At 37.2% G+C, this 19,309-nt stretch overlaps 1 protein-coding gene across 2 annotated transcripts in view; it reads right to left on the bottom strand.

The window, feature by feature from the left end:
* The window catches only part of CNTNAP4 (contactin associated protein-like 4), a 279,155-nt gene extending 263,098 nt beyond the window's left edge, over nucleotides 1-16,057 (bottom strand). Inside the window, exon 1 of one of the 2 annotated variants that reach the window (XM_011945986.1) lies at nucleotides 15,574-16,057. In XM_011945986.1, the coding sequence (XP_011801376.1) occupies nucleotides 15,574-15,658 (85 nt within the window). In that variant the 5' untranslated portion in view covers nucleotides 15,659-16,057. The remainder of the gene's footprint in view (nucleotides 1-15,573) is intronic. The other variant, XM_011945987.1, reaches the window with a different exon arrangement.
* Nucleotides 16,058-19,309: the final 3,252 nt, after the last annotated feature.

The following is a 19,309-nucleotide window of genomic DNA, read 5'->3' on the forward strand; positions in this document are numbered from 1 at the left end:
ACAGCTCATAAATATTGTTATGTTGAAATATTATTCAAATTGCAATCACATTGCTTTGTTTGATAGAGTAAATGCTTAAAGATGCTTGTGAGTAGTGAAAAAGCAGATCACGAGGTCATCAAGACCATTCTGGCCAATATGGTGAAATCCCATCTCTACCAAACATACAAAAATTAGCTGGGCATGGTGGCACACGCCTGTAGTCCCAGCTACTCGGGAGACTGAGGCAGAAGAATTGCTCAAATCCAGGCGGTGGAGGTTGCAGTGAGCCGAGATTGCACCACTGCACTCCAGCCTGGCAACAGAGTGAGGCTCCAAAAAAAAAAAAAGAAAAGAAAAGAAAAGAAAAAAAGAAATATTAAGAGCTTCAGGCATAACTATAAAGAGAGCTGGGCTACACAGGTGTACAGGGGTTAATAGTCAAAGAAAGAGTGAGGTAAAATGTGGCCTGAAAGTCTCTGATATTTTTCTTTTTTGAAAGTGGCTGGAATGAATAAGTACTACTACTCAAAAGCATATTTGATATTACACAGAATCATATTCACTCTCCAGGAGACTGGCTTAAGCAGTACTGGTTCTGGTTCAGCAAGGGAAACAGACCTCTCATTCAAGATGCTAAATCTGAAGTGTTTTCTTTTTCATTTTGATGTTCATTAAATATAGGTTGCTGTCCCTGCTAAGAAGAAAGTAGAAGTATTGAGAAATACTAGTCTGTTTTCTTAAGATGTCTTTTTTTCTCAAAAAGACAGAAAAAGATATTTTTGATAAGGAAGACAGAAAACTCTATGATGCCAGAAGGAAATCAAAATCAGTACCGAAAGAGGAATGATAGAGCAGTTAGGAGGTCCTACCCATAAATAGTAAATCACGCTTCTGGAGAAGACCCTAGGCTGATGGTTACAACCAAAGACTTGCATTTGCAGCAGCCCATCAGAAGCCACAGGCACTGAGCTCCAGAGAGCAACACATGTAGGGAAGATTGGTAATGCCGCTGAGGGCTGGAGAGACAGCTGTGCCTATAACTGACAAGACCAATTGATGAGCGAAGGGGTTTCCTGGAGGGTGACAGATGCACTTCTGAGATCCGTCATACGTGACAGTCTGTACCCACCACCGTAGGTTCATGTTTGAACAAATGATAGTGCTCAAAGAGAAACAGAATTATCTTCAAGTGCCATAAATTCTTGAGCAGGAAGGGGAGGGGTGCAAGGAGACAGCAATAACCTTAAGTTTCTCCTTCCAAAAGAAATGTGAACTTTTCAAGACAAAGTGGGATGATATTGAACAGTTCATGACACTGACATTTGCAAACGGCTTAAGATACTGTGATATTAGAGAAATACAAGAATCTTAAGGGAGCCATATACTACTACAAGCAGATGCTGATAGACTGTGAGAATTCAAAACGTAAGTCAATGGACAACCAATGAGTTCAAAATAGAGGAATGTTTAAATAAAAGTATATCCACTTGATGGGCTACTATGAAACCTTTGAAAAGATAAATCCAAAGGCTACTTAGCCACAAGAGAAATGTACTGGAGAGGATGGGAAAACATGCGTATGAGAAAACATTGGGCATGAACAGATGCTGTGCTAAGATTGACTGAAATAATGTACGGCAAGCATCTGTCCCAGTTCCCAATACGTGGAGGGCATTCTACAAATTTAAAATTAGATGATAAATTTTAAACTGACTTTTAAAAACTTACTAGAAAGATTATTGTTTGTTTGTTTTACTTATGTTTTATTTGTTTGTTTTTGACTAAGCGTAGAATGTGTCACAGGAAGAAGAAGGAGGAGCTGTGTGCACTGAGATTTACTGATTAGGAAGTGGGAAAGTGCCAGATAAAACAAACTGCACAATCAGCTTTTGAGGAGGGGATATGAGAAACACACAGAGCAAATCGCAGCACAACTGGAGCTGGGTAACATACAGAGAAGAAAGTACTTTGGAAGGGGATAAAATAATACTTCTGATAACAGATACGGAAATGTTGGGATATCAGAAACTCTTGGGTACTAGAGGCACCTAGACAGCACCAGGTGCAGATAAAAGCAAAGAGAAAAAGAAGGGTTAGGCAGTGGTATCCCCGTGGCCACCAGGCAGTGGTGGCTGATGGATGAGTATGCCATGCCATTGATCTCAGCAATGCATTGAACCAGGATTCAACTTCAGGATGACTCCACTCAGCTGTTAAGTTTTAATCTGCAAAAGCAATGTATCTACTGCTGAACTTTCAAAACTTGTTCTCCAATACTGAAAAAAAGCATGTAGTTTAGACAGTTGCAACAGTGAGAGCACCTGTTATGGACTGAATTATGTTCCCCCCTCCATAATTAATACATCAAAGCCCTAATCCCCAATGTGACTTTGTTTAGAGAGAGGACCACAACTGGAGGCAATTATGTTTAAATGAGGTTGTAAAGGTGAGGACCTAATCCAATAAGACTGGCATCTTAGGATGCCAGTCAGGAGGACAGGCCACACCAAAAACCAACCTAGATGGCACTTTGATGGACTTTCGGCCTCCACAACTGTGACAAAATAAATGTACATTGTTTAAGCCACTCATTCTGTGGTATTTGGTTATGGCAGCCATAGAAGACTACTATGGCACCAAAGGGAATATGTCTCTGAACGTGGGGAAGGAGTGGGGCTTTTATGGAGGAAAGGAACAAAACTGGTAGAATGCCTTGGTCAAGCAGTGCTGCAATCTTGCAGAAAGGAGGTGGATTTTATTTGTCATTTAGGCTGTTTCAACCACTTACCCTGTTCTTGAAATTGTTGAGTCAAAGAAGGAATTTAGAGGAAGTGAATAGGTCTTTGGGTACCAAGAAGCAAGCAGGACAGTGTACACTCAGAGGAGAAAACGTTAGTTATCTACATGAGCGACTGCCTGCCACTTCACTCTGATTAATCAAAAGGGGCTTGCTGTTAAGATGAAAGTGACAGATCCTTGGAAAAAAGAGGAAGGAATGAGCATTTGTGGGTTCTTAGAATTTACTATCATGCCAGAGTGAGAACCTTGAGAATGAGCATGTGTGGGTTTGATACTCAGGGGAGGAGATTTCACAGATACAGGGAGAAGATGGGCACATTCTATTTCAAAGAACAATGGATTTTGGAGTCATTGGATCTAAGTCTCAGCTTTATTCTTCCTTACTCAGTAGCTTTGGAAGCACCTTCTAAATTTGTTTCCTAGTATGTAAAATAATCTTAATAACACTTGTCTCACAGTCCTGTGTGAGAATAAAATAAGAAAGGGCACACTTCACCACCTTGGAGTCCACAGAGCCCACTGAAAAGGAGTATTTGTCATTATTAATGATAACGTATGTCAACATGCATGAAAAGTTATGAACTATAAACTTCTGGCAATAAAAATCACAAATGTGTACCATGAGGAGGATGAAACATGAGTGGAATCTAAAAACAAGTGATGGGTTTTACCAGAAAATAATAAAAGGAACATATGTGCAATTAAGAGAGGAAAACAAGGACAGACACAGTGGTTCATGCCTGTAATCCCAGCACTTTGGGAGGCCTAGGGGGGCGGATCACTTGAATCCAGGAGTTCAAGACCAGCCTGGCCAACATGGCGAAACCCTATCTCTACTAAATGCACAAAAATTAGCCAGGCATGGTGGCAGGTGTAATCACTACATGGGAGACTAAGGCAAGGAGAATTGCTTGAACCCAGGAAGTGGAAGTTGCAGTGAGCCGAGATTGTGCCACTGCACTCCAGCCTGGGAGACAGAGCAAGACTGTATCAAAAAAAAAAAAGAAAAGAAAAAGAAAGGCAAAAAATAAAAGTTTGGAACTCATTAATGCTGGTAAAAAAATTGCTAAGGGCAATGAAAAGAAACATCTTACATATGTTTGTAGGCAAAAGAAGGGCAAGGAGGCTGTAGTCGCACTCCTTTGTAAAAGTTAATAATGAAAAGAAAAAATGGAGAATGAATTTTATTTTTCTTCTACCCTATGTGAATAAGAAAAGTCTTTAAACAGAAATGGAAAATAAAAAACCAACACAAAAGACTTGACGTCCAGACTTGATGGAGTTGACAATTTCTTCTCATAATGTGGAGAGTAATTTTCAGTACCACTTTCAAATTGCAAGAGATGATCAGGCACGTGCTACAGACATAGGCAGACACGAGGATGGACTGGCAGTGGCTGATGCTGTTCCAATTTTATTTTACACTCATGATGTATTTTTTGTTTGCCTGTCCATTGAGAGTCCTTAATTCAAAATAATTTGATATAGTGGTCTATCAAATTACATTTGCTACAAATTTTTCTTAAAGGTGAGAGGGAAAGGAAAAGAGAGATAGTGGGAAATAATAAGAATAGGTTGACTAGGAGAATATGCACCACAATGGATTATGACAGACAAGAATAAGTACTCAACCTAATGAAATGAAATGGAATAGAGTTAAATATAAAATCAAACTTTTAAAATGATAGCAAAAATGAATGGGATCCTAAATAAAAAGGACTTTTTAAATCACCAATATAAGACAATTTTCCAATTTGTCTAGCCTGATTCTGTTCATCTTCTCTGTTTTTTGGTGTTTCAACTGAAAAAAAAATACAAATTATCATCCATTAATGTATTGTTTTCCCATTTACTAAATATGCTCTTTATTCCAGGCACTGTGCTAGATGTTGCAGATACTGAAGTGATTAACATAATACTTCTGTCTTTCAAAAATTTCAGTGTTGCAAAGAAAACTTTTAAAAAGTCCATTTTGATAGTCTATGATCAGGGCAGGAATAAGCAAACATTTGAAGTGCTATGAAATTTCTGCTAGAAAATGATAAAGTTGAGGTGGTGAGACTCCATGGACAAAGGAGATGAGGCTTGTTTTGGGTAGACATTTTCCAAGAGGCTTTAAAGTGAAGTATTCAAGAATAATTTACACAAAGGGAACAACAGATGCACAGGCCAAGAAATTAAGAGTAGAGGACATTGGGGACACCAGGATTGAAGAAGAAATAGCAGTGTGCTAGTTTGCTCTCACGCTGCTATGAAGACATACCTGAGACTGAGTAATTTACAAAGAAAAGAGGTTTAATTGACTCACTATTTGGCATGGCTGGGGAGGCCTCAGGAAACTTATAATCATGGCAGAAGGCAAAACAGGCACGCCTTACATGGCGGTGGGCAAGAGAAGAATGAGAGCCAAGTAAAGGGGAAAGCCTCTTATAAAACCATCATATCTCATGAGAACTCATTCACTATCACAAGAACAGTATGGGGGCAACCACCTCCATGGTTCAATTATCTTCACCTGGTCCTGTCCTTGACATGTGGGGGCTATACAATTCAAGGTGAGATTTGGGTGGGGGACACAGAGCCAAGTTATATCAAGCAGTAAAGACAGACAAAACTGGAAATATCAGCAAATACAGAGTAGGAAGACATTTGTTTGCCATGTTCATAAGCCTCAAATTAATGTTGGATGTGCCTAACAATGAAATATAGCTGCAAGGCAAAACTTGCTTTTTCTTAAAATCTGTACCTTTGGTGAAATATAACAGTACATTATGTCAAGCTTACCTAAAACTACAATAATATGTGTAGTAGTTAAAATATTGCATGATATAAAATGGAGTGAATCGGGGTCACCGGGAACAGCGAAGAAGGAAGAGGGAACAGCTGCCTCACCAGCCGTCTCAGCCAAATCAACCCTGGCCATCGCTAACGTGACAGATGTCGCAGCCAGATCATCCTCATATCCAGGAAAATGAAAGAGGAAAATGATCACAGGAGGCTCAATTTTGCTAACTCAGAAAAACAGAGAACTTCCTGGCATCTTCTTTAGAGAATGTTTCAGTGATTAATGGTACTACCTACATACTTTCATGCTAATCTGGTTCATGTTGCAATTATACATAAATATAAAGAAACTATTCCATAGGCAAGCACATAGCAAGGCTTCCAAGAAACCAATGTGGTCATTTACAAAGAGAACACGTTAAAAAAATGAATCAGGCTGTTTTACGTGTTAAGCATAGCAAATTATGGTGATCACAATTTTATTTTTAGTAGCTAAAATACTATATTAGCCTTCTTTTTCCATTCCTCTAGTATGTACTTGACCATGAAATGTTTTGTTTTATCATGTTTCATTTTGTGATGAAGGATGCTAGGAGTTTAAGAAAGTAAATGTTATCTACAGTGTTTGCTCTTTGCTTTCTTAAATGTACTCTAGTTCTTTCCCCAAATTATTTCTATTTTTTGTATATTTGTTTTAGAAAAGGTTACACATCTTCTGATACTTAAGAGGTAGTGTTACAAAGCTGTATGTGAGCATGAAGTTTTTTTAACAGGATTGTGACACACTTGTCATGCTAAAGTACAACAGTTCAAATAAGCACAGAAATCATACACACTATGAAACAAAAGAGCCTAATTGAGCAGCTTTATAACCTTGCATAGAATTCCCTCATCACCAATTTAGATAGAACTGCTTTTATTTTAGCAATGTTCTTTTAATTAAGTTCTAAACATCTAAAACATGGCAAATGTAAATATGTTTATAAATCCTTAATTATGAGGACCACTAAGCATTCTTGCAGCTTTCTGCCTTGGAGATAAATTCTTTTTGTTTAAAATCAGCCAAAACTGAGAGATAAAAGTGAATGATGTGAAAAAATGTTAAACTTTGTTTACCATGCCCTTCTCTTGCCACCCGTATCACTTTACTGCATTATCTTCGGGAGTTAAATTATGCTTCAATTTATCTAGTGGTTTTTAAGCCAAAATCTCTCCCAGCATATTCTAGTTCATTGCTAGATTCAGAAAGACTAGCACTCAGGGTGGGAGGAGAAGTTGAGTTAACTACTGGGGATCCTGAGGTCTTTACACCATGTACTAGAAAATAAAGATCTTTGAGATCACAAAAGAGTAATATCACTTCTCTGTTTGGGTGAATTTAAACTAGAGCTAAGAAGACCCCTTGCTAATTTTTAATCCCACATACTGGTTTAAAAGCATACTAGAGACTACTCTAGTATGGATAGCAAATAAGAAACAATCTTATTCTACATCCCATCACTATTTAATTCAAAATGTGCCACCTAGGGGCAATGTTTTCTATTTTCCCCACCAAAATGGTCTGTTTTCCAATTCCCACCCACAGTTATCTTCACACACACACACACACACACACACACACACACACACACACACACTGATAATTCTATCTTAGCAATTCATTTCCCTTAAAGACCACTTTCAATCTAGTTCCTTTTTTTTTTTTTTTGGTTCTTGGTCAGTCATCTGCTGACCAGCAGATTTTGAAATACAAATACACAGTATCCTTGAAAACTGAAGACAAGTCTTAAAGATAAACATATATATGCACTCTTTTAGAGCAAAGCTATTAGCCTAGAAATTTGACTTCCTCAGATTTTCCAAGAAATCCCTCTATTGGGCCTGGTATAGCAAAGGCAATTGCTTTATATTGATGGGAAAATGTGGGGGTCTCTGTGGTGGGCCAAGGGAATCAAATGTCAAGGTCATCCAAGCAACTATCAACTCTAAGGCTTACAACCAATTGCTAGGAGAGTTTATCCGCGTCCTTATTCAAATGACATTGAAAAAAATACTTCCATTGGTCATAACTGCAGAGTAAGTCAATTAATGAAATTACAGGTTATGATTTTTCTAAAAAGTATACAATAAACGTAATTTAGGAAGGCAGGTGCATTTATATATTTACATGGTGCTTTTAAAGTAATATCAACCTATGACCCCATTTATAAGTATCATAACTGCCAGTGGGAACAAAATGGTTACAGAAACAAATATGTCTTTTACGATTTAGAAGCCCATAATATCTTATTCTAGAGCACTGCCAAGTAATGAGAGGTACTTAATAAAAAAAGTAATTAGAGCTATAGGCCAACTGATAATATCACACCTTTTTTTTTCCTTTGTGATTTAAAAACCTTGGAGATAAATTTCATCACTGCTCTATTAAATACTTATGGCATTAAAAATTTTTATAGTTACTAATTTTGAACTACTTAAAATGTCAAATGTTTTCAGGCTTCACTCACTTTTCCAATTATTACATTGGAATGACTCATTAACTGTAACACAAACAGGCTCATTTTTACCTCCTGTTATGCTATTTTCCCAGTTTTATTACTAGAGTACCACTTTTCCATGAACCATAATGAAAATTCATTGGAAGGGGGGAAAAAAACCCAAGCATATCCACTTCCTCTTCCAAATGCCAGTGTTCCATGGGCAAACTGAAGCAATAATGATAACTTGTAATGCATTTGGCATGTACATTCTTTATCACTACACCGTTCTGTAGTTTTTTGTAACTACAGAACTATGTAACTACAGTTAGGAACTATGAACTAACTATGAAGACCCTAACAAAAAACATTTTGGAAAAAAACTTTGTGCTCCAAAAGTCAATTAAGAAACAAAATTATCTTTGCTTGTGCAATTATATATCAGATTGGTGTTTACCAGCACAGAGCCATCAGCCCCCTGAAGTAATCTGCACTTTGGAGAACCTAAAAATCATAGATTAAAAATGAGGAAAGCCAATTTCAAAAGTCAAATAAATGTATACATACACATACAGGCATGCATATCTAATTGAAATACACAGACAGTCACAGCTTAAGAGCTCATGGAAGAAATATAAATGTTAAAGTCTTAGATATCAAAACTTTCCCCAAAAATATCAGAAGACAATTAAACAGTCAATGACATTTTTGTCACTTAGAGATACAACTTGTTGTAACTTAAAATTATGGGTAAACTATTATTTCTTAAGATTTTAAACCCTGGTTTTAAAACCTCAAATCCTTCCAATTCCAATGTCAATCTTCAGGGTAAATTATTTCATGTTGGTATTTTCGGTTAATCACAGGGTCTCCAAAACTCTGTAATTTTTGTCTGCATGAGGTTTGGGGCGTTTCTTTCTCTTTCTGCGATTTTTCTTTTTAAAGTGATCAAAATCAAACTGATATTAGCATTTGATGCTACAACTCAAGACCTGTTCTTGAAAATCTGTTATAGAGTATTCCTAAATATTCCTAAATGAAATACCCATGAAAACAATCATCCACACATTTTATGAGAATTTGCATGCCACCACCGCCCACAACATAGGAACATCGTGCAAAAATATAGGAAACATCTCCTATTTAAGCACATACACTGTGATGGGTCAACCCTTCCCTATCATACTGGTTAATTTTTAAAGATATAATTTCAATGATTATAGAGAAATACTAAAGTTGAGGTCAAAATTACTGAATCAATAAAAATGAAAAATAAGCTATATATAATCATTGAAACACTAGAGCATGGAAGACAATCAGGTCAAAGTCTGCATGATTTAATATTTCACCAGAAATATTCAACTAACAATCTGAACGTGCATGTAACAATGTTGGATACGTTTTTCTTACTCTTCCTACTGCTTTCAGGAGCTAGATCATTCTGTAAACTTTCCATCAGTGAAAACAAAATGAAAATATTTCTGAAAGGATAGTAAAGGACTTCTTTTCTTTGTTTAACTTTTATTTTTTAAGTTCAGGGTACAAGTGCAGGTTTGTCACATAAATAAACTTGTGTCATGGGGGTTTGTTGTATAGATAATTTCAATACTCAGGTATTAAGCCTAGTACCCATTAGTTATGGTTTCTGATTCTCTCTCTCCTCCCACTCTCCATCCTCCAAAAGGCCCAAGTGTGTGTTGTTCCCCTCTATGTGTCCATGCGTTCTCATCATTTAGCTCCCACTTATCTGTTCCCTTGCTAGTTTGCTAAGGATAGTGGTCTCCAGCACCATCCATGGCACTACAAAGGATGTGATCTCATTCTATTTTATGACTACACAGTATTCCATGGTGTGTATATACCAAATTTTCTTTATCCAGTCTATCACTGATGGGCATTTAGGTTGATTCCATGTCTTTGCTATTGTAAAGAGTGCTGCAATGAACACACATGTGCATGTGTCTTTATAACAGAATGGTTTCTTAAACAACCTAGAACTAATTGGCAATCTACAGGTCATACGATTCATTAGTGAACAATATTAAGGCCTCAAAATTGATTAATCTGAAGTAGAAGAGATTTAAATTTTAAACATAGTATTAAATCAAGAAAAATTGGTATTTGTAGAGCAGAGCTGATATTCTATTTTTAAAATCTCAAAGCCATGTAATGCCAGTGCCATTATCCCTAATCATTGTCTACTTACAGTGGATGATCACGAATCTCATCACAATTCCTTTGACACTCAGAGAAAGTCATATTTCAGTTAAGCTCTTTGAGACTATCCTTGTTTCTGGAGGGGGCCTTTTTTTTGCTTGTTTTTCTTTTTGGAAATTGGCCTTTTGACGAGACTTAGAAACCTTCATTTAAAGCTGAACCACTAAAAACAATATAATGAAAAAATAAACTATTTTAACAAGTGAACATTTGTTTTGAAAAAAAAAAACTGCTACATAGGAATAGCAATGTCAATGAAAATGGGTTTTTAAATGATATTGCATCATATTTTTAACTTAATTTTTCAAAAGACTGTAGGAAAAAGTATAGTGTAAATAAAATGGGGCCAAAGATCAGTTCCTGGAATTCTAAAGTAAATACAATTTCAAATACGCAAGTCATTTACACAGAAATTTATCATACTGACATGGGTAAGTGAAAATCACTTGCTTAAATATCATGAGCTCTTAGTGGGCAGTGCTTAAATGAAAATCTATTTTTCAGTTTATTCTAGAAAGTTGGTCAATTTCAGAATTTTTAGAAAGCTGCTGCTTTAAAAGTCACAGGAGCAAAAATACTCTTCTATCAAAAACATTTTCCTCATATGATCTTTGATTCCAAATGTAAGTTTCTGATTAAGATAGAGTGGAATATTTTATGCTCATGAAAATGTAAAATAACAGCAGAATTTTTTTCAAAATATCTAAGTTGCAATTACTTGTACAGCTAATTGAACTTATACTACTTATACACTTCATTGAACTTATATTACTTATATATTTCATTGAATAGCTTATCCTAACATGATTACTTGAGATTAAAACTGTGGGAATTCTACAAACAATTTATACCCACTGAAATATCAAGATTTTTTAACAATAAAGGCTTTAAGAAAAAAACATATAAGGAAGACATTAACTTGAAGATATCCTCTGTTATAGTTCCTGGCAATAATAGCATTGCATGCAGTACCACAACTTTACAAGTATATATTTGTGTGCTAAATAATTAAGACTAAATTGTATCATAGAAGTGTAATTTATACACTTTTCATGTCTTATCATTTTATTGTATATTATTTAAATCAAGGTCAATTAACTTTTTATATAAAGTGCCATAAAGAATCTTGTGTAAGTAGTTACATAGTAAGATGGTAAACAATCTTAATAAAATTTAATTGATAAAATTCAAAATATAATACTAATATTTGAGTAGAAATTTTTGTCACGTAGGTTTACTAATGAGCGGAAGAATAAAATTAGAATTTCATAAAATTATGTTTTACCATGAAGAATTCTTCTTTTAATATTTTTCAGCTAAAAATGGAAGAACTGTTCTTAGCCCATGGATCATACAAAAACAGTCAGCAGGTCAGATTCGGTCCACGGGCCATAGTTTACCAACCTGAGTTGAATATTGTATTATCTTACAGTAGAAGTTATACAATTCTATCAATCTATTTTCTTTAACAAAAATCAACTTAATCTTGATATACTCATTAGCTCCAATACAGAAATTGCTTATATATGATATAAATTCCAAAATTAATTTTAGAAGAAAATAATCTTTATTGCCTAGAGTAAGCACCAGGTATTATGTGAAAGTTAAGTTTGATCCTCATGTTGGCCATGAGTTAACATTATCTCCAGAGCTGGAGGCTCCCTTTATCAGAGATTGTTGAGATGCATGTAATAAGAAGTGGAGAAAATGGACGGAATAGATGAAAATAAATCACCATTGCTATTAGAAAAGTGAGTCAAAGTACGTGCTGACCTTTATAAGGGCTAGCCATTTATGCATTGCCTCATAGAACTATATTTTATCAGTACTTTACTATTGCATTCTAGTTATTTTCTGCTATAGGAATAAATATGGGGGGGGTGAGGAAAAGAAAGTAGCTTCTAGAAAGAATTACAAGGTTGAGTTTTAACAATGTGAGGATCTGTCCAGTTGTCTCCCAGGGCCCACAAGAGTGATCATCTACTCAGGTAATTTGCCTTCACCTATCCTTCAGTGCCTCTTTTAGGGTACATATCAGATATGGCCTTTATTTCCATCAGAGAAAAGAAAGAACACAGTGAGATGTTAACTTCTAATTAAGTCATTGGTGAGCATTAATTATTCTCAAGAGTAGGGCTCAGTATACCAGTGGCTAGAGAGCCCCCGTCATATGACCTGCAAGAGTAAAAGTAAAAGCAAACTCTTATCAGCCTTACTACTGCACCCATTCCTTCTTTTGGGGTAAGTTGATCCCGTCTTCAACCATGTCTTAATGTTGAAAAACTGGATTTATAAGAGCAATTAAAAAATAGAGAATTGTCTCTGTTCTTAATGCATGTCTCTTAGCAGCAAGCAAAGAAATCAAGAACAGTCAGTGCAGTTTCTCAAAGAGCATGCCCTTCTGCAAGGATCCATCTCTCAACTTTGATGAAGGGGACACTTCAATATAACTTTAAAAACTCATCTTGATGAGAACAAAGAGAAAAAAATGATGGCTAGTCCACCGCTTTTGAAATGTCAAACAGGATACTAGTAGGCAGAGAATGTGGTTCATTGAACATATTTCATCTTTAGACAGATAAGTACTTAACAGGGCCACCAAAAATATGCAAGCACATCAGTCTAGTAGTTTACAGATATTTGCATACACATATACCTATATACAAATGAGCACATATACATATAGGTGAACATATGTTTGTCTTTGAACAGAATCCTTCTAATGTAAAGTTTCCCTGCTGTTTAATTGGATCAATTAACATTCAAATTAAGGTGCACCTAATCCCTGAGCTGTACTGGTTTTGCAGAGTTCTGTCCCATGAAAGCTTTCAAAATGGCAACCTTGGGCTGACTCTGTAGATGGCAGATTTGTTCCTGGCTCATCAGCTGTAAATAAAGGGGAAAAAGGTCTTTCTAGTCACTTGAGACAGACCTTTAATTTTATTTATTTATATTCAATTCTTTCTGATTTTACTATTGGTATTCAAGACTGATTCACTTTTTCTTAATATAAAGTCTTGTCCAGAAGAATTATTGCAGTCATTATAATACTTTAGAAATGCATATGCTGGTTGATAGTTGCTTGTCCTTACACTAAATTCCAATCTTGCTGGGAAACATATAGGTACTTGTTCTTCCAAGAAGGATGAAATATAGGAAGTACTTTCCACCAGGGCTTGGTACAAGTAGACCTTACTTCTTCCAAAAAGAAAATACTTCTTAAATATGGAAAAATGGAATAGAAATTGAGAAATGAAATATTTCTTTTACACATACTGCTGCAAATCATATTGTCAAAATATTCACAATAAATTACTAAATGCAACTTTAATTATACAAGGTCATTTCATTGTATATTTGACACTTGAAGAACAGTCAACTCCACATGTATGGTAACAAAGAACTCCAACTTTAAATGTTTTTTATAATGAAAAATCGTGTAGGTTTTGCAAGTTCATCAGATGTTTAAAAGAGCATTAGATTACTTCCTGAACAAACCAAGGCTGAAAGAATATAGAACCAGCACTGAAATTTTAAGTATCAGTGAGGGATCCAACCAGAGCCAAGCAGACATAAATATTACACTCTCCTCAGATCTTTTTCAGCACCTTTTCTTTTCTAAGAAGATACATTGCAAAAGAAAGCTATTTAATGTTGATGTACATCCTACACTTTTTACTGAGCTTCAAGAAAACAAACAAACATAAACAACAGCCCGATTAACTAGACTAATATATTTTAAACCCAACTACAGACAGTCTATTGGAAAGACTGAACTGAGTACAGGCCAGATTTAAGCTCTGCTTTTCTTGAGGGAAGGATGCTTGGGGTGATGTACTTTACATTGTAAGAGTGACCTCTAGTGCTTTTCTTTTTGGCTGAACTTTAGTGGCTAGAAGATGAATTACTTATGCCTTTTCTACAGAACTTCCATTTGTATGTGGGTGTTGTTGTTTGCTTGTACGTTGCAATGTTTGTCAAATGCTACCATTATAAGATTCCAAGGTTTTGACTAGGTGAAATTATACACATGTTATTGATTTATGAGATTATCTCAACATCCAAACTAAAGTTGAATCTGATGTGCAGCACCTGGAGTGAATTTCCTTCCTTCAGAGTGATGGATACTCTGACATTAAATGAGCTCATTCTGAACTGAAACGCGAAATCACAGGAGCCAGGCACTCTGAGTGGACATTTGACTTGTGCCCACGAGTTTGTAATGTTTTTCCCACATCAGAACTCTTTAGTGTAGTCAAGCGACGTGCCATAGAAATGCCTGATTACTGCTTCTTTTCCCCAGATCTAAGCCTGATGATACAGCAGCAACATAAATTCCTGGACAGGCCTCATAGCCATTTCTTGAAAAGCAAATGAGCTTTTCCTTTAAAATCCAAGAAAAAATAAAAAGTTGCATTTGCCAAGCTTGTTTGTCATTAATCAGGAGGGGAAAATTCTACCATTTAGAGAATTTAAGCCAAAGATAACTTTTAAAACTTTTCCCATCTCTAATAAAGAGTGGATGAAGGCAGCCTGCCAAATTATTCTGGATGATATCTAAATTATAAATAAGGTTTCAATCTTCCCTAAATAGGTTCTATTTCATCAGAACATTCCATTACAAATTTATAGAGTTAAGCATTCAACCACAAAGGAATCTTACTTTTGAAAGATCACCTGACTGGTTTTCCTTTAAGCAAAATGTAGGAAGAGGCTCCTCTTTCAGGAGAGCACTAAGTCTCATTCTCTTAGCAGCGAGGGCACCGCTCTTAATACTGAGATTCGCCTCTGCCAATGCTGGTGCTCCTGAAGTCTGCAGTACATTTCAGTTATTAGCCTGCATCATTTTAAAGACGCAGCCAGCTACTGGTCTGCCCAATTGCAAACTTCAGAAATCTAAACCAATGCAGCATAATGTAAAGTCTGCCGGTTGTTTTCCTGTTAGACATAATTCCAATAAAATTCAGTAGTTCTTTAAAAAGGAAGAAATGAAGACATTCACAGGCTATTCCCCAGATAAGATGATAATTTCATGTTTTACTAGAACTTGGGCATTCTCAGCGAATATTCAAAGACCGGAGGGTAAGATTCTGCGAGTAGACAAAAAGAGAAATGACACTTTGCCTATTTTGACCAGACCAAGAGGAGAGACAAGTGTTAACCGGTCACATTGGCAAGATTTTTAAGTGATGCTTCATTTACAGCAATACGCTTTGCAGCAATCCCAGCTGCAAATAATCATCATCAAAACAACAGAATCAAAGTTTTGCAGAGAGCCCCCCTGCAAGTTTTAAATCATTTGCTGTATACTTACAGGAATTCCCAGCTTCGACTCTGTTCCAATTTTGAGTAGATAACAGAAGTAGCGTCTTGAGGACAGCTCCCGTGACAGATCCCATGTTTACATTTATTGGGCTCCCCCAAAAGATCTTGAGAGGCTCTCGGAGCGCTCCAGTCCTGTTCTCAGTAGCTCTCCCAGCTCCGTCTGGGTCTTCAGCCCCTCTAGGTCTCTGTCTCTCCCCCTCCCTTCCTCCTCACCTCCCTCCGTCTTTTCTCCTTCCCTCCTCCCTCTCGTCTCCCTCCCTCTCTCTCTCCCCGTCTCTCTCTTTTCTCTCTCTCTCTCTTTTTTCTCTCTCTCTCACACACACACTGCCCTGACTCCTCACTGAAAAGCACTCAGCATCTTTCCTAACAAGCAGCCACACCGCCGAGGCCACGCCCACTCCTCGCAGCAGCGGTCCCCAGAATTGGCAGCAGCATCCTTCCTTCCAAACACACAACAGCGCTCGGAGCTCCGCTGCACCCAGAGGCGCGGCCTCTCGCTCGTGGGCCTCCTTGGGGCTCCCTCCCTTCTCCTCTATTTTCCAAAAATCCTTAACCCTTTTCTCCCAGCTGGAGGTGTGGGTGGGGGCAGGGACAAGGCGGTGGAGCCTTCTGATTTTCTGGAGGTCTTGCATTTGGCAGAGCCAGACCACATACTGAGCTATTCCTGATTATCCGGGAGTGCATCCAGGTAAAATTGCATTATGTTTCAAAACAAAAGCATAAAATAAGACAGAAATAACTAAGCAGCATTGGGAAATTGTAGCTAAAACTGTCCTCAGGGAAAATACTTGCTGTTGTTTTTCTCTGTTTCTATAGAACTGTACTCTTCAGCGAGGGTGCCAGGATTTTATTATGGAAATTCCCCACATGGGAACAGACATTCCTGCTTAGCAGATATTTAAAATCATCTGGTAGTAGTCTGCAAGAAATTAACATTTCTTATTTTAATGCTTCAGGTGTACAAATTCACAAATGAAATGCTTTGGCTAGATTTATTTTGACGAATGCATTATGCTGTGAATATGCAAGTACCATTCTATAATCAAAAATTTTAATAACATTTCCAAAAAGGCCCAAAGTAGGAAATGATGGACCACTGAAGAAAGGCACCCCCACCACTACCACATACACACACGCATACACATTCACACCAACACTGAACAATGTCACGATGTAATTCAAGTGGCTTAAAGGAGAGAGGAGTAAAGTCGAATTTGGAAGATCAATGACTAAAGAAAAATTACTCTTTGAATGGCTGGTCCATGGATACAACTATTGCTTGAATGGAATTTTAAATTGTCTAAATAATGGAGTTATTATCACATAACAAGAAGCATGTCACATGGTTCATAGCAGATAAACAATCTATTTAAAATAAATGTCAAGATGTTTTACTGATAATGTGCTAGATTTTATAGAAATGGAAATCCTGGAGTTCTCAAGCACCTCTTGGTAATCACAAATTGGAAGAAACATAAGCCTTTAACACCACTTTCTTATGGAATAATGAAAGTGTGGGAAAATGACAGAAATACCCATAAAAACTAAACATACTTGTTTAGTTCATGCCTGCAAACAAAGCAGAATGCATCTTTTTTCTTTTCCTGTTTTACAAGAAAAAGCAAGAACAGAAAATTTAAATGATTCAAAGAGGTCATAGAGTTAGTAAACAAATGCTGAGGACTGGACTTGGCTTTTCTGACTCCAGTTTTACTGCTCTCACCCTAGGACTTACTGCCCCTAAATCAGAGTACACCTCCTTCCTGACCCTTGTCAGTGGCAGCAAAAACCTTAGATCCTAGGAAAACATAGCAAACACTTTGGGAGGCCCAGGTGGGCAGATCACTTGAGGTCAGGAGTTCAAGACCAGCTTGACCAACATGGTGAGACCCCATCTCTACTAAAAATACAAAAATTGGCAGAGTGTGGTGGCAGGCACCTGTAATCCCAACTACTTGGGAGGCTGAGACAGGAAAATGTGCTTGAACCCAGGAGGCACAGGTTGCAGTGAACCAAGATTACGCCACTGCACTCCAGCCTGGGCAACAGAGCAAGACTCTGTCTCAAAAATAAATAAATAAATAAATAAATAAATAATAAATACAATAAAATAAATAAAGGTCACTGCTTGAGTGTTTATTCTGTGTTCCTAGACTTGCATTCCTGATTTTTTCAACCATATGCTAAGTAAAAGCAGATATAAATTGACAGTTTATGTTAACTAATTATTGAAGGGGATTAAATTTTACTGAACACATACTATACGCCATTTGTTATCTAATTGAACAATTATATCAGTCCTTTGAAGAAAATATCATTATGTCTATGGGACAGTTTTGGGCTCTCCAGAAGAAAAAAGTTGTCTCCTTGTTAAAATATTATATTTAATTGTTCTCATAAAGCAAATTAGAGAATGCATTTTAAATGGATAAGTACACATACCAAAAATGAAAAATAAACATTTTATAGCAATAGTAACTTCTTTGGGGCAACATATAAATTATTATAGTGACCAATACTGGTGAATTTTTCCATATCAATGGGCTACAGTAATAGAAGGAACTGGGGGCTAGCACTCAGTAGACGACCTAAGCATTTCAAGTCTCCACAAAACCTGTCTCTGCCTGATGGCTGCAGAGGGATAGAGAGTTGCATAGACAAGTGAAACAGTGAGTGCTTGAGATATGGTAAACAGAGAGGCCTCAGCCAGGTGCGGTGGCTCACGCCTGTTATCCCAGCACTTTTGGAGGCCGAGGTGGGCGGATCACGAGGTCAGGAGATGGAGACCAACCTGGCTAACACAGTGAAACGCTGTCTCTACTAAAAATACAAAAAATTAGCCGGGCGTGGTGGCGGGCTCCTGTAGTCCCAGCTACTCGGGAGGCAGAGGCGGGAGAATTGCGTGAACGTGGGAGGCTGAGCTTGTAGTCAGCAGAGATCGCGCCACTGCACTCCAGCCTGGTGACAGAGCAAGACTCTGTCTCAAAACAAACAAACAAACAAAACCAGAGAAGCCTCGACACAAATTCAGAGTCCACTGTTGTTTTGATTAAATGACTCAATGACGTTGACCTTTGGTTTACTTATTTTATAACGAAATAGGAGAATTAAACAGGAGAATCATGACCAAAGAGTTATTGTGATATAATGCATGACAACTATTGAATGCCTTGTGCTTAGTGGGCCCTCACTTACTTCAGCTTTAGACCTCTGCATTAGAACTCTACAGAGAATTGGTCTAAGCAGGCAATGTTAGAGCTTGGCCACCCAGGTTCAGCGACTGTACAGGTTCCACCACCCACCAGCTGCATGACCTTGAGCAAGCTGCATCAGCATAATAATCCTTGATCCTTAATTTCCTCATCTGTGCACCCAGGATGAGTACAGTATTAACCTCGTGGTTAAGACAATGTCCTGTAAAATGAGCGTGCCTAATAGGCACATGATCAACATTCCTTTTGTAATCATTATATTAGTACAATTCACAAGGCACAGATAAGAAATCTGATGAGCAGAGGGATTACAGCTTACAGTGGGATATGACCCACTGGTGGCAGAAAAGGGTTGGTATCCAAGACCTACTAACTTGTGCATCATTTCTCCATTCCCACCAGGATGGTTTTTAACATCAGAAAATCGAAGGAAAAATCAGAAAAGTGTGGAGACCTAATTTTGCGCGTCTGTACTGCTGATTCAGATTCCATGAATCACTTTTCCCTGTGTCT

The sequence above is a fragment of the Colobus angolensis genome, unplaced genomic scaffold (genome assembly GCF_000951035.1).
Source record: "Colobus angolensis palliatus isolate OR3802 unplaced genomic scaffold, Cang.pa_1.0 Scaffold248, whole genome shotgun sequence".
NCBI classification, from domain to species: Eukaryota; Metazoa; Chordata; class Mammalia; order Primates; family Cercopithecidae; genus Colobus; species Colobus angolensis.